The 16,423-nt window shown below is 30.1% G+C and overlaps 1 protein-coding gene across 1 annotated transcript; it reads right to left on the bottom strand.

Annotated features, from left to right (window-relative positions):
* Nucleotides 1-1,951: 1,951 nt before the first annotated feature.
* LOC114382393 (protein NRT1/ PTR FAMILY 5.8-like) lies at nucleotides 1,952-13,517 on the bottom strand. Its single transcript, XM_028341778.1, has 5 exons — nucleotides 13,040-13,517; nucleotides 6,876-7,531; nucleotides 6,158-6,375; nucleotides 3,410-3,924; nucleotides 1,952-2,996 (listed from the first exon to the last, which is right to left on the bottom strand). Exons 2-5 carry the CDS (start codon nucleotides 6,928-6,930, stop codon nucleotides 2,162-2,164), a joined length of 1,623 nt encoding a protein of 540 aa, XP_028197579.1. The 5' UTR covers nucleotides 6,931-7,531; nucleotides 13,040-13,517; the 3' UTR covers nucleotides 1,952-2,161.
* Between the last annotated feature and the right edge of the window lie 2,906 nt (nucleotides 13,518-16,423).

Here is a 16,423-nt window from a genome sequence, read left to right as displayed (position 1 = left end):
TTCTTATATGATTGTTGGTTGGAAAAACATAATGACTATGATACTTAATTGATTTGGGTGATGGTATGAAATTAATGTGATGTTGGGCTACTATGTGTCCCGATTTAAGTGATGGTAATGATAGGATTCAACGAGGCTCTGTAATTAATTCTATGCTTCGACGCTTCCAAATGTGATATTGACTACATAGTTCAATAACGTGTGATGATGATTGATAAGTTGAAGGTGAAGTCCCGAAGTTCTTGAATGATATTTTTTCCTTTGTTTTGTTAAAGCTTTTTCTTTATGTTTTTGTTTTTTCACTTTTCTTCATTTCTAATTTTCTTTATTTATTTATTTATGAACATTATTTAATTTAAACTGAAACATTTTAATTTGATAATTTTAGAAAAAATGAATAAAAATAAAATAAAATAAAACAAAAATTGAGACAAAATTAAGTATACAGCTTTAATCCTCAACTACCATGTCAACCTATGAGTTAGACTATTATATCATTTGTTATGTTTATATATCAATGTCACCATTATTATTATTAACGTGTCATGTTAATAATTTTATTAAAATATTAATGATAAATTATTGATAAACTAACATCATTTCATAAAAAATGTGAGAAACTAAATATATAATAAATTTTTAAGAGAATAAAATTACACAATTATTAAAATATAAGATTAAAAAGTAGATTTATGCCTTTAAATAATTAGATGTGGAAGCTTTGAAGGAGTCCACCAAGGACATGACCAACCTCGATCATAGGACCTCATGTACTTAAGGAACCTTCCTTTGAGTAGGTTAAGTTCTTTTCAAATCTGTAGCAACATTTACCGACAAAATTGTGGAAATGCTTACTTTAGCGATTATGGACATTGGACAATCCACATTAGGACATTGTGGGGGGCACATATCGCCCCCACCCACTCATCATTTTATTCTTTTTCTTAAAAAAATAATTAATTCCAAGCATATCCAGACTATAGCCGTATCAGTCATCCAAGAACTCCAAATGCAGTACTATCTTCCCAAGTCAACATATCTTCTGCCCAAAAGTCTTCCACTAGGTTTTGATGCTTAGAAGTAAAGTTTTTATAACTTTCCCTGTTAATTTATGGGTATTTACTTGTAGCATAAAAGGTTTTTATACTATTAATCAATTAAAAATTAATTAGCTGATAGTATAAAAATCTTTATATTTATGCATATAAAAAAGGTTATATTAGTAAAATATATATATATATATATATATATATATATATATATATATATAATGTAAAAATTATAAGAAAAACGTAAAAGAAAATTATGTGTAACATAGTTTTATGTATTTTAATAATTTTTTTATCATTTTAATGTCCTAAGAATACTGAATATTTATCAAATTGATATTATCAACTGCATAACTATTGATAAGTTAGCCCACATGCAAATGACAAAGTTGTTGTATTTTCTGACGGTCAAGTTGTGCAATAATTATCGATGCTACTAAGCATCTGTAGTTATCGATGATTAGTTTGTTAGTAACACCTAAGGGTCACCGATAGCGATAAAGATTTTCCCATGTAGTTTCACTTGTCCAATTAAGGCGTTGACATAAGTATCTTAATTTATGTGTGTATTTGTACTCAGAGTGAAATAAAATATCTATCTCAGGACAAAAATAATTATAAACTCTTGGCTTAAGTAGGAAAAATACGAACATCAGATTTAATTGTTTATTAATATATTGTGTCCAAGCTCATAATTATCTGCCTAATGTATAATGTATGTTTTTGGGGAAGAGAGTCAATCAGATTAAAATTCCTGAATCCGGATGTGCCCGATAATGTGAAAATGAATATAAAATTAAGAACATTTAATATATTATACTTTGTCAAAAATGTATTGTCATCTTTTAGTTTTTAACTCCTTCATTTTCAGTTTTTCACTTGGTCACATGAAACACACATCATATCATGCAATTACTGTTATTGAATATCATGTCAAGTAGTTCAACAAACTTTAGCCCAAAAGGAATGTGGGAAGATAACATTTTTTTTTGTGTGTACGCCTTGGAACCTATGATCTCATGTATTCTATCCCAAGTTTCCCACCACTAGGCCAACCCAGTGGGTTTGGGAAGATAACACTTGAAAACTAAAGAGGAAGGAAAAAAAAACCCTCAATATTCATTGTCCGAATCACTCTTCTTAGGGTAATATCTACACAAGAGTGCATACAATAGCAAGCTCACTGTACTTAACCATGCTAGAAGCCAATAGTAACTGTCCAAGCGTGCTTCAACCATATCATCACAGAACCAGCTTGGTATTCCCTTTGAACTTGTGTACACTTCAACTAGTGTGATCAACAGTGCACTCACAAAGCTTCCAACCCCAAAAACACTTGTATACAACGCAATTCCCATTGTCCTCATATGCCTGGGAACTTCACCATAAAAGAACTCTTGCATGCCAACAACTGTGAAAATGTCTGAGATGCCAAGAAGAATGTACTGTGGTAGCAGCCAGAAAATGCTTAGAGGAACTGTTTCTGATTGTGACCCTGCACTTCTCATTTGGCTTCCAATCTCAAGCCTTCTCATTTCAACTAGAGCAGCAATAATCATGGCTATGATTGAGAGAACCATTCCAATTCCCATCCTTTGCATCACACTTATACCCCTCTCCTGCCTAGTGATCACCTGAGTGATTGGTATGAATATTTTGTCATACAATGGCATCAAGAGTATTATGGACAGTGTTATAGCACTTTGGAGTGTAGCTGGTGGAATCTTGAAGCCTGCACCAATGTTCCTCTTCATTGTCATGCCTTGTTTTGTGAAAAATGTGGCAGGCTGCTGGAAAATCACTGCAAACATGAGAAGCATTGTCCATATGGGCAAAAGCCTCACCATAACCTTGGCATTTGCTAGCAGATACATGCCACCTTTAGGATCCTTATTCAAGTCCTTGAGGCTTTCCAACTTTTCAGGACAAAGGGGTTTCTCTTGAAGCCTGACATAAGAAAAACAAATATTCAGTTCTAAGTACTTTCAAATTTGCTTAAGAAATAGTAGTAAATGTGAAGTTGATTGTATTTTTGGTCTCTCTATATTTATTTTTTTGCATGAATTTGATCTTTCTCTTATTTAGATGGAGCAATTTTAGTCCATCAATTAACTTACTATCAAATATTTAACAAAAATGCTGATGTAACACTCTATTATGATGTGCTGACATGATATTCTCTTATACTGTCATGTCGACATCTATGTTGAATATTAGATATGAAATTAATGAATGAATCAAAATTTTACAATAAAGAGACCAAATTTGTTAAAAAAACAAATAGAGGACCAAAATCAAATATGGACGATAATAAGGAAGCCTAAATATAACAACTATCTGCGAGTGATAGTGGAACTTACTCTAGCTCCACCACTTCAGTCTTATCATTTGGAAGGGTAATTTCACAATGGAAGCATCTCAATGCAGAAGCTTTTACGGCTTGAAATATGTTCCTGAGGGGCTTCTTAGCTTGAAGGACATCATGTTCTTTATATAAATATATAGGGCTTCCACCAGAAAAAATTAAAATTGACAGAATCATTGAAATAGCAGGGATGGCAAAACCTAGCACCCATCCAAAGGTATCTTGGATGTAGGACATGACTGTAACACCCAATAGGCTTCCACTACAGACACCAAAATACCACCACTGGAAGAATAGAGTTTTTTTGTTGCAACTTTTATCTTCTTTGCTACAAGGCAATTCTTCCTCCTCACCAAGTTGATCTGCTCCAAAGGCTTGCAGAGATGGGTTGTATCCACCTTGGCCTAATGAAATTAAGTAGAGAGACAGGGAGAGGAATGAAGAAGACATTGATCTGTTTTTGTGATGCCATGACCTTGCTAGTGCTGTTGTTGTCAATGCCGCAAGTCCCTAAGAAGAGAACACAAAATAGATTATAGTCAACTTATGAAGCAAATGTTGAAAATTCAAATTGTCTAACAGAAGCATCCACAAAATGCTGTTTATGTCATTGTGCATGTATTTAAAAAAACCACATATCAAATAATATGAAAAATTGTTCTCTAAGCACTTCAAAAATCACTGTACTGCGGTTTTACTTATGCTTTCTGGTGAATAAATTACCTTGTTGATATAAATTCATGATATCAACATCAATGCTCCATGGATTATAATTGGTAAATAACTTTAGGTCATTTCACTGTGGGGTTTTTTCAATAATGACACCCTTTTAGCAAGTGGTGCTATAGTTCTTTATTTAATAACTTAAAAGGAGTAGTGGTATGCTTTTATCCAAAGTTAAAGTAAGACAAGAATTTTTATAATAATATAATCATCGTTGCCTTGTGTTAATTGTGTCGTGTAAATTTGGTGACAACTTCACTTGAATTACTTCCATGAAGTTGCATATCATTGATTGCTACTCCTTCAAAGCAAGGATAAGACAAAATAAAAAATACTTCCACTATTTCTTTTTATTTGTCCACTTTTGAAAGAAAACTTGATTTCTATTTATTTATTCATTTAAAAGTTAAAAGACAATATTAATTACTTTTTTTAATCATGTCCTTATTTCTCCCTAATTTTCAAATATACTTTACAAACATCATAAATAAGAGAGACATATTAGTAGCGGTCATGTAAGGAAGTTAAAAATAATTTTATTATTAATGATGATAACAATATTCCTAATCCTAAACCTTTGAGATATCCTCCTAAGTCAACAGATAAGAAGAAAAAAGAAATGAAGGCAGTATAAAAATGAATAATTATTTTAATTATTGAGATGTCCTCCTAAGTCAACAGAGCAATGATAACCTTCTATATAAGAGCATATCAATTTTTGAGTTACTACAGGAATGGTAGCATGGGTACTATTTAGTAATTATATAGGAACACCCAAAAATTACAAACACCTATTTGACATGCTTTATTTCTTTCTATCTTTCTCTTCCTATCAAATTATAGCACTTATTATATTTATATTTTCTCTGTTTCCCTCTCAAGGTATCGTATAGCGTGAAGTATCTAGACATCTTTATCCTATTATTTATTTACCACCTGAGGCTGAGGATGCACACAAACCAATAATAATTATCTAACACGTGTACGGAGAGAAATTGTAGACTAAGCATATCTAATTCAGAACCAAAGAATGCTTGTTGCAGCTTGCATGCAGGGCTATAAAGGATTGTTCAAGCTAAGGCATTTACTCCTAGGCTGTCTTGGAATATTCCATTAGATATTTTTAGTGTTCGATATTTCATGTCTGGTGTGAATTTTGTTCTACTGATGTAGAAGAAAATCCCACAGATAAAAAAAAGAAGAAACTGGAAGAAAAGAATCTTGCCTGGTTGAGTATAGATTAAAGGAAAAGCTTTAAAACTATTAAAGAATATAAGAAAGTATCATATGTTCTTCCTACTCTTTCCATCAGTTTTCATTTTTAATCAAAGTCTGAATACATATTCTGGTGGGATGTAGAATCTGACTTCAAAAGTAGTAAAACATGTGGCACTAAGGTTGAGACAAGGTGAAATGTTCATCAATTGAGAAGGGGTATCCTGCATCTTCCAAAACATCAATAACTGTAACTTTTCTCTGGCTGCTGGAACTCTCCAATTGGTTCACAAAACTCTAGAAGTCATTAGTCTCATTCATCCATAAATAAGAGTGGTTATGACTCAGACTCCAATTAACAAACTTAATGGATATCCTAATAACATGTTATAACAAAGTAGGTCAGCTAAATTAGCAGCCACATACATGTGTCATATTTCAATTCCGAAGTGGCCAATAAAGTTAAGAGGCAAAAGAACCAAAAGAAGCATGGCAAAGCTCCAATATATAACTTAGGACAAAACTTATATGCAATTATGCATATCCTTAGATACTTCTGATGTTGTTCACTAATCAGAATAGAATTTTACTTCCGTGACTTATGTTGATCTTTAATGTAAAACTTTATTAGGCGAATTATGGAAGTAAAACTCCAATTCTAATTAAAGATCAATATATACCTAAAGCACTTAGATAGTTGCATCTAATCTTTGTTCTATAACTAATCTGTACGTAGAATTTCATTAGCAAGGGAGATACTTTTCTAAATACATGGATGTGAAAGGCAGTGTAGAAGGGGACTCACCACAAAATACAGGAAAGATGAGACCATTATAGTGGAGTATTTGCGCCAATATGCGTCAGCAATTGGTGCCACCAGCAATGGCATTATGGAAGTAAATCCTACCCAGCTGTTAACCATCTTTGCTGCAGATGAGTTGCTCAAGTTCACGACATCAGTTAGGTAAGTCACCAAGTTGGATGCCACCCCCTTGAATGCAAACCTTTCTATTCCTGCAATGGCTGCCAAAGTTCACCCGCAAACAAGTCAAAGTTATATTTTAATCCCAAAAATGGCATTACAGAAAATCTAAGGGGCAAGAACACTAGAAGTAGAATATTGGTTAGATTCTTGACTCTGGCTCTTTTTCTGATATTCTATAAGATTGCTAGAATATGATTGCTTTTCTATGCTTTGGATTTTTTTTTTTTTCATTTTCACTTACTCTCAAAAAGGTTTTTTTTTATAAAAAAAAACCAAGGATAACTGAGAGTCAAACACTAATCTTTCAATGTATTAAGATTCATTTGATATCTCCCGATAGAAGTTATTCTTACTCTCAAAAGATGGTAATTAGGATACATATATACATAAAACTATAGAGAAAATGATCAATGGGATTGGTGTACTTTCCTCTTCCCATCCAAGAATGATTCTCTAATCTCTACAACAACAACTATTAAGCAAATTCTAGTGCAACAACATGGTCGAGAACACGAAACAAGACACAAAAAATGTTTACCTATGAGGAGAATGCATGACTTGCTAAGCCTCTGTTGTCTCTGTCCATCAGCCATGAGAAAAAGAGAAACCAAAATGCACCAACAAAATGAAGCAACCACACCAACCAACCAACCAACCCAACAACACTCTGAAGTTCACCAAAAGAGCCTAAGAGGGAAACAAAAGCACCACAAACCAAAGTGGGTTGTTGTGCTTCCTCATGATCATGTTTTTGGCACTTTAGTTCAGTCACAAATATCATTCACTGTGGACTCAACCCCCCACCACCTCTTTAAACACCTTAGGAGATTGTATAAAACGTATTATATAGCCGAGATGGATTGTCTTTAGCTCCTGATAATGGGACACTAGGCTTTTCACTTTGAACTTTGAAGCATGCCACACCAAAAAGCATGTCACACATGAAAACGTTACTATATACTTGCTTTGCTTGTTGTTGTAGCTGTTTTATATTTAACCGTCACACAGGATAATTTTCACAAAAGTAAGAGCTACATAGCGAACTTTCAGTTTTGAGAATGGCGTTATATGATTGCGTTACCGAGGAATCAAGCCAATCGTGCATAGCATCAGGTGGATTCCATCAAACACACTCTCCTCTCCTCATTGACACGTGACCATTGCATGCTTTCACACATCCAAAAAGCCACTTCCCTACTCCACGTAACCAAACCAAGAACAATGTAAAAAAAAAAATAACATGACAAAATAGTGGACAATTTTTTACACTATTATTTAATTAAAAAGTCGTTTTATATGAAAATTTACAAAAGATAATAAAAAAATATAGGTTTGTATATGTTTTTCATATATGTAATTTTATATTTTTTTTTTTACATTTGATTTTAGTATTTACCGTTACTTAAAAGATTTATTTAATGATCAAATAAATAACAAGGTAATAAAATGTCATATAATCAGTTAAGTAATAATGTGATAGACTAATAAAATATTACATCATTATTTAACAGACTTTATTGACGTTAGATATTGAAATTAAACATAAAAAAATTAAATAATAAAGTAAAAAAAATGAAATTTAAGTAATAAAATTAAAATAAATTATATTACAAATATAAACAATATATTTAAATATAAAAAAGTATATATCTACTATATTTTTTTTATTAATTAATGGTGTAAAAAAAGTGTTATGAATGTATAAAAACTAAACTCAAAATATGTTATAACCATAGGTGTTGACATGATGGTGCCATAATGCAAGTGACTGGACTGTTCCACGTGGAAAAGTTAACAATCATAATTTCTTCGGGTCTTATTTTTTACGACCCCCTCTTATACCTTTTAACATCTGTTTTCATTTTATGATCTATTACATTATTTATCTCATTTATTATACGTTCTCTCTTATCTTTCGTATTTTTGTCATCTTTTCCAAGAATATGTATACTTTTATTTTTCAAATATTCTATATACTTACAAGTTTTATGCAGAAATATATGAATGAGTGAGTTGTCGAGTTTAATGGCAAAGTAAATCTTATGTATATATAGGCATGGAAACAATTGATCAAGTGGTCGATAATATATTTAACTTATTTTCTAAATATAAAACAACATTTGCTTAATATGATCGTGATTTTTCTTTTTCCTTTTGATCTGATTTAACTTTTTTGAGGAGTGGCCTGGTGAGCCTATCAACTTTAAAAGGATTTTTCAAATCTAAATTTTAATTAAATATTTTCTTATTAAGGTCTTAACATTTTTTTAAAAACGGGTAAGATAGAATTATATTTGAACAGGTAAAATATCATATTATTATGATATATCACAATTGCATGGTTACACTACAAACTAAATCCTAGGATTCTAATCTTTTGTGCTTCAAATGGAATGGAAGGTTAGGTGACAAATTGCAAATTTGGGAAGGTTACTCCTTCTCTGTGCATGTAAAATCTTACTGGCCGAACCTCTATAAGGTATAGAAACAAAGAATGCATGATACACAAACATACGTGAGACAACATTGTATTTTTGCACAGTTTTTATCATCCAATCAATGTTTGGCCTACCCTATTTTCTATATGTTTACTCCAATTACGTCACTTGTACAAATATGCATATACAAGGAATGCGAGACAAAACTCGGCAAAAAAAAAAAAGAAAAAGGAATGCGAGACAAATGGTAATGTATGATAAGCATATATTCCGTGTAAAAATGCATGTCCTCCATCATCATCAAGCTTATAATTAAAAAAAAAATCCTAAATGGCGTGCGAGCCTTTTTGTGCTATCATAATGTCCTTTATCCTTTTTATTTTCATTTTCATAACTTCAGTAAATTGCCTTTCCAATCCAACCATTAATTTTTTTTTCCTTATAATAAGTACAAAAGGTTGAAAGTTGACTAGTGATTGGAAGTGTACTCCGTGCTCAATGGTTAAACATCATTGGACGAATAATACATTACACTAATTTTAAAATTTTCGAATGCTAATCAATTTAACTCTCTTAGAATTACAAATTAACACATCATCAGTTCCTAAGATTATTAAATAATAATGATTTTAGTTATTAAAACTACAAAAATTAAAATTAGAATAACTTACTTTTAGTTAGCTAAAATAACTTTTTTTTTTATAATTTCAAAGAATAAATTCATTTATACTTATATTTTATTTTACGAATTAACATTACGAGGGAAAAATTATAAAAAAAAATATTAACACATTTTATTATTAGTTAAAATTTATTAAAAAAACCACATATTTTGTTGTGCCTAAATTCTAATTAATTTGATGATTTTTATTTATTATGTAATTTTTAATAAATTTTAATTGTATGCTAGAAAATATGTGTTTGAGAATATTATACTTACACTCTTCACAAATTATTGTATGGTCTAAGATCATGTGGTCTCAATCTATTTTCACCTAATAAAGTTTTTTTAAAATTAAAAAATGAAATTATATGTCATGTAAAAATTGATTGGACTAGATAATCTTAAATTATGCAGTAATTTTTCATTTGTCAGGAGCAAGAACATTTTAAACTAGAGCAAGCACACCACAATTTCCACAAAGTTAGCAAACACGTCATGAACAGAGAGAGGGTAAGAGGAGCTGAGTTCACAAGTCACAAGTATATCCAATAGATTTATATACATATTAACTAACTACCCATTGAACAGGCATAAGATAACATCTCCATGCATCTCTCTTCTTGCCTTTAATGTTGGTGCTTCAGTGAGATGGACACCACTTAGTTTTATTATGATACGAAAATGTAGTGGGGTGGGAGAATATGTGTATATTAAAGGTTCCACGTTCAGATGCAAGTAATGTGATCATAAAATGTTTGGTTGAAACTTGAAACTTGAAAGCATATATATTTGGGGATTGGGTTAAGAAGAAAAAAAAAGGGAAAATAATTACAATTTTATTTTTAAATTAAAAGAATTATGTAATGTTTATAAAAAAAAACAAAAGATTAAGATATTAACTAGTTAATGGTAAATCATTATTTTATCTCTTTCATTTTTAAAAACTATTGAATTAGAGAATAATTGTCGGGGAAAAAAAAGTTGCACTTCCCCCTTTTTCCTTTTAAAAATCAACTATCAAACTCACCGAAATTATTTTTCATTAAGGGTAAAGGTAAGTTCTCTGTTTGCACAGTCTTCTCTTCACAAGTTGAGATATTACTTATTGGATTTAAACGTATGACCTTCAAGGAAAGCTTGTGACATCAAACTTACCCTTAATTCAATGAATTATGCAATATATACACACACACTCTGTGAACTTAAAATTTTAGATTATTCTATATTAATCTCTAAGAATGTTTTCAATAGGAGTTGCCTTCAGAATTCTTAAAAATATAAATGAGTTCTAATTTAGTTTCACTTGGAGTCACATGGGATATCGATGGAAGTCACGTGTAAAAACAGTTCTTTTACAAGAACATATAGTTAACATCAGAAAATAATTTCTTGTGAAACCTATAAAAATATAAATATGTAGGATAAGTTATAAAACATGTTTTAAGTTCTTAAAAATTGCACCGTAAATGTAAAAAATTCTTAAAATTAATGTGACATAAAACAAGGAGTTAAACAAACAACCTTAGAGACGCTCAAAGGATATTTCAGTACTATTTGAAGTTTTTGTAAATTAATTTATCACAATTACTAAGGTAAATAAATATAGGTCTGGTTAACATGGATCCTTAACACATTAGTTAAGAAACTAAAATAAAAAATTATTTATTGTAAAAATTATAAAACAAAGCATAAAAAATTAACGATAACACAATTTTGCATATTTTGATAAAAAAAATATCTTTTTAGTTTTTTAATCTATATCTTCAAAATATTAATTAATATTTACCATTAAATATATACTGATTTTTTTCTATGGTTTTCTTGAGAGGTCAAATTGGACCGTGGCAGCATCGTGACTGCTACTGTTGTTTATGCTGAAATTCCTTAGTTGACACCTAGGAAAGAAACACTACTATGTTGGCATGAGTGCGCTTACGCACTACAATTGTTCATACCCTTTTTTCCTTTCAGCAATTAGGGGGTAAAAAAACAATGCCAATTGTTTTTTCTTGGCCAATGATAACTCGTATTCATTAACATATGGACATATTACTATATATGAAAGTCTTAATTTTAATTTATTGATGAAATTAAGGTTGCATATTGTAAACGTTATACGAAAGAATATACTTGTGCAATTATCTGAATTCAAGCCACCACTGATCGAGCTTCCCTTTGCTTATAATCTATCTGCGCTACACATATTTTAGAATTGTTCTAAAGAAAGTCATCTAAAGTATATCTACATTATGGATGTGCCAACGAAGGTTCATTTGGTTGGTAAAGGATAGGATTCAAGTTCGAATTATGTTGCCTACATGAAGACTTCATAAGTACGGCTTCTTTGCATAATTTTTTTTCATAAGCACGCTTATAGGAGAATAAATAAGATTATTCGAATTGATTTAACTCACATAGGTTCGTAACAAGTAATTTGAATGTATTTTTGTAAGTATTTTTTAAACTATAAAACCTCTTTTCATAGATTTTTGGGATCCAACTCACCTTTATCTTTTTTCACACACTCGAAAAATCTACCTTATGATTGTTTTATAATTCTTTGTCAATGACATATTCTACAATATCTTTCCATCTTGTCACTCCTGGTCCTGGCTCAACTCAATCACATGAAATATGCAACTAATTAACATATTACGCGACTAGTCCATTAATAGTTTTCTTTTTTCATAAAGCAAAAAAGGTGTTCTAAAAACAAAAGAAAAAGCTGCATAGTCCAAACATTTTTTCCTAAGTATGCTGCATGCACAAGCAAATGCTTTATTTCTCTGGCTGATCTAATCTCTAAGAGCAGTGTTATCCACAGGGAAAAACATTCAAAAAAGGAAACACACAATGTCTACGTGTTAATTATTGGACATTATTTGAAGTTCTGAACATTACAAACACTATTTCGTGAATGAATGAAATTACTAAGGCATGCATGAAAGCCATTGACAATGGCTTATATCTCTGCCCAAAGAGCAATGAGATCAATGCCATTCTTTAAAGCAGACTAGGATGCATGGAGCAAGCAAGTAATAATGGAAAGGCTTTTAGGACAGAAAGTGATGCCCCTTAAGATTCTGATCAAATAATTGTGAAGGGTGTTATCAAGATATGTTCAAAAAGGTATTATAGGTAGACCAACTTTAATCTCCACCAAAAGGGACAATAAGGAGGTCTTCAATTTGGCAATTTGTTCCAAATTAGGCTATTTTTTGAGAGGATCAAAAGGGGATCTGAATCTGTGGGTTGATTCCACTTTGTGTGAGTGATCCCAGCATTGAACACTAAAGTTTTGGCCTAGGTGTCTCAATGTTTCAACTTTCAACACTGTCCTTCCATAAAATCTTTGATAAAAGGCACCCAATTAACTTTCTACATTTCAAATTATTACACAGTTTGTCGTTTGCAATAGTCTTTCTCACACTAATTTAGTTAAGACACAGGTGGCCTTCATTTAAAGCAGTATATATATTATGTGTGGAAACATAAACTGGCAATAAACAAATTGTGAAATTATTACCTAATTTAAAGAAATTAAAAGGAGGTAATGACATTGATGAGTATTATATATTGAGTTAAAGAGAATATTGTTACCTCTAGAGTTCTTGGAAAAATGATCTCCTTTGTGAGTCCCCAAAATTATGTTGGCAGCATTGTAGCTATAGATGTTGATAAATCAAGAAGATTCATGCCACCTCCGAGAAGTTCTCTGGTTTCTGGCACAAGTACAAAGATTCAAGCTCGTAAAATTTGTGGTATTCAACAGAAAACTTTGTTGGAAATTAATCAATCCTGAAGTATCTCCATGGAATGCTCAAGCCCTTTGGAAATGTTCAAGTTCAGAGATCTGTTTCAACCTCTTCTAACTTCAATTTTTTTTTCCTTTTTTTCTGCTTAATTAATGGTATACCATACCAGAACAATTTGACAAAAATATAGTAATTATTGTTACTACCTAATTTTTCCTTTATTATTTGTTTAAGAAAAAAAGTTTGTTGGTTATAATTTTTCCTTTATTATATTTCTGTATAAGAAAGCAATAAATTTGTCTATTCCCATCCTAAATTTAAATGTTAGAAATTGAAAATACTATATCCTCAAAAATGTCGTTTGGTATATGGTAATGCATATTTGTTACTCATGAATTTGGTTTCTATCGTATGTGATTATGTATATAAAAAAACTTTATTAAAAGAGGTAACTATAATCTACTTCATTCCCCCTCAAGAAAAAAATCTACTTCACTCGTCTTTATGTCTTACATGATTAATCTTTTATCTTTGATAGTTGGTTAATTAATTGGGGAATACCCCTAATATAAAAAATAAAAAATAGAAAATAAAATACTCAGCAATTTCTTTCCTTGATTAATTTCTTTACATGACTCACAAAGCAACGAAACCTTAGGGCCACAATATGCTGGAAATGATTCTGGAAAAGTTTATGTTTCCTTTTCTTGAAAAAACGAGTCAACCGTTTACCATTTTAGTTTGAAATGGAACCAAATTATAAAATATCAAATAATAAATATTGGTACTACTAATGCTTAATTTTACTATCTTTAATTTAATAGTTGTTACGCTTTGGAATAGCTGAGAAGCCGGGGATTCTTGGAAGACGAAATCCCTTAGCCTTAACATTCATTATTAATTCAACCAAAGGAATTAATTTAAATAAAAAATGTTGGAGTAGTGATATATGGAAAAATGACAGTTGGAAATTTCCTTTTTTTCTCATTTGAATTTGGCTGAAGATCTTCTTAAATTTTTAATTGTCTCAATAAATTGACATGATCGCACAATGGTGGGAAAATATTAGAAATTCACGCACTAAAATCAACATAAACATGATAAGAATGAAGTGTCAATGGCAAGCTAGCATACGTCTTAGGGAAATGAGTTATACTCAATGATGATATTCAGAAAGAATAAAAAATAAATAAAATTTGCATTAAAAAAATTAACATTAACCATATTACAAATGTGTTTGAAATTATAAACGAAAACTACGTACATTTTTCAAAAAAATTCTTTAAGAAATTGTAAAAAAATATCTTTAGAAAAAAAAATTGTTCTAGACAATGAAATTGAGTTCTCGCTTTTTTATTTAGTTGGGAGATCCACGGGAAATAGACATCTTCTTTTACCGTGTAAAATTTAAATCCTCTTTCCTTAGTAATTGTTTGAGGTAGATATTAGTTTTAACTTTTAAGTTTTAAAATCTTTAAATATTAAAATTAATTTTTAGTTAATAGTTTTTAGTTTCAGTTTTTGTCATTAATTTTGAAATTTAATATTCAAATCACATGAATCATTTACTATTTTCTCATATCAACTCATTTAGAGACCATAATATATATGATTGATTTATATATTAAGAACATCAATTATAAAAAAAAAAGTGACAATAAAGATAACAAATATGATGAAAATTATATTGGTTAGTGGTAATGATTCAATGGTGATAACAACAATGATGATGATAATGTTCTCTAGTTATATAATGATAAAAGTATTGGTGAAGATAATAAAGGTAATAATGATGATGACAACGATTAGAGTGATGACAATAATAGTGGTATCGTTATCAATGACACTAATAATAATAATTGACTAGCTAGTAGTAGTGTTGGTAACAAAAATAACAATGATTAGTGATAGACATGATGGTGGTTATAGTGATGATTATAACAATGATGTATATGATTCCAAGAAGGATGATCATATGGATAATTAGTAGTAACATTAATATATAGTTGTATTAGGCTAGTAGTAGCAGTGTTACCATCAAAGTAATAAAACTGATAATAGTTAATTATCCTGATAGCTACAATGATTACCAAAATTGTGATAACAATGATGATGAAAAATAGTCATGATAACTACCTACATATAGCAATAGTACTGAAGATAATAATGGGGTGTGATAATATGTGAACTTTAGAAAGAGATAAAAGTAAGGAGGTTATATGATTGGCATGATGGTTGAAGGAAAAAGGAAAAGAAGAGGTTGTGTTTTTAAATCTCTCTCACTAAGAAATTAACAAATAATATTTGTTAATAAAAAAAGAAAGAGATGAAATAATTAAATGATTATTTTTAAAATTAAAAATCAAAATTATTTTGTTTTTAAAATAAAGTGAGATATAAATATATAGTTATATTTTAACTAAACCTATTTTTTTTATTTTGAAATTAGCATTTGCAAATCAAATTTACGAAATTTCACACAAAGACTTGGTCATCCCACTTTATATTAACATACTAGAGTGAGAGCTCATGCTTTTTTTTTTTAATCAGGGAGATCCCATGCTATATATAGTGAAAAAATAATATATAAAAAGTGGGCTATACTGTATAAAATGGTGACATGTGACAATGGCTTGGAAGATTTTATATAAGTATAGATGATATATTATTTAAAATATAAGCATAATAAAGATATAATCTATTTAGTTATATAGATATGTTTAAATCATGTAAAATTTTATATACATTTTATTGATTGGGTAATTTTATGTACATAATCATCATGCATGATTTTCTTTTGAAGTGAAAAAATATTGTTAGTGTCATTTTACAAAATATATTCTCTGTGCACTTGTATGAATCAGGAATAGGAAGCAAATTATATACCCATGGCATGTGTGCTTGCATAGAGATTAGATTAGGATAATTTTATGCACCCGATACAATTGATTATTACAATGAGATAAACATCGAGCAGTTGCTCAAGTGTAATTTGATAAGTTATAGGTTCGAAATTTTACTCGTTTCTTTATGATGAGATAAAGATAAGTTTCTTTGTAAGTATTTTTTTTAGCTTAGATATTTTTCCTACCTTAAACTGAGATGTTATCTCCTAATTTTTTTACAACAGAAAATATAAGAAAATAATTCATCTTATCCTATCCTATTTTATTATGTTTAATTTACCAAACGTACGTAAATGCTATTTCTCATAGTTTACTTTGTATCT

Source organism: Glycine soja, chromosome 13 (assembly GCF_004193775.1).
Source record: "Glycine soja cultivar W05 chromosome 13, ASM419377v2, whole genome shotgun sequence".
In the NCBI taxonomy this organism is placed as follows: domain Eukaryota; kingdom Viridiplantae; phylum Streptophyta; class Magnoliopsida; order Fabales; family Fabaceae; genus Glycine; species Glycine soja.
The sequence above is the reverse complement of the archived record's forward strand: the minus strand, read 5'-3'. Positions and strand labels throughout refer to the sequence as shown.

Bases quoted from the DNA above. Each gene is read 5' to 3' on its own strand.
- LOC114382393 (XM_028341778.1), bottom strand. From the start codon at position 6,930: ATGGCTGATGGACAGAGACAACAGAGGCTTAGCAAGTCATGCATTCTC. The intron at 6,376-6,875 runs GTAAACATTTTT...GAACTTTGGCAG, and splicing joins GTCATGCATTCTCCTCATAG to CCATTGCAGGAATAGAAAGG. The intron at 2,997-3,409 runs GTAAGTTCCACT...TTCTTATGTCAG, and splicing joins ACTGAAGTGGTGGAGCTAGA to GCTTCAAGAGAAACCCCTTT.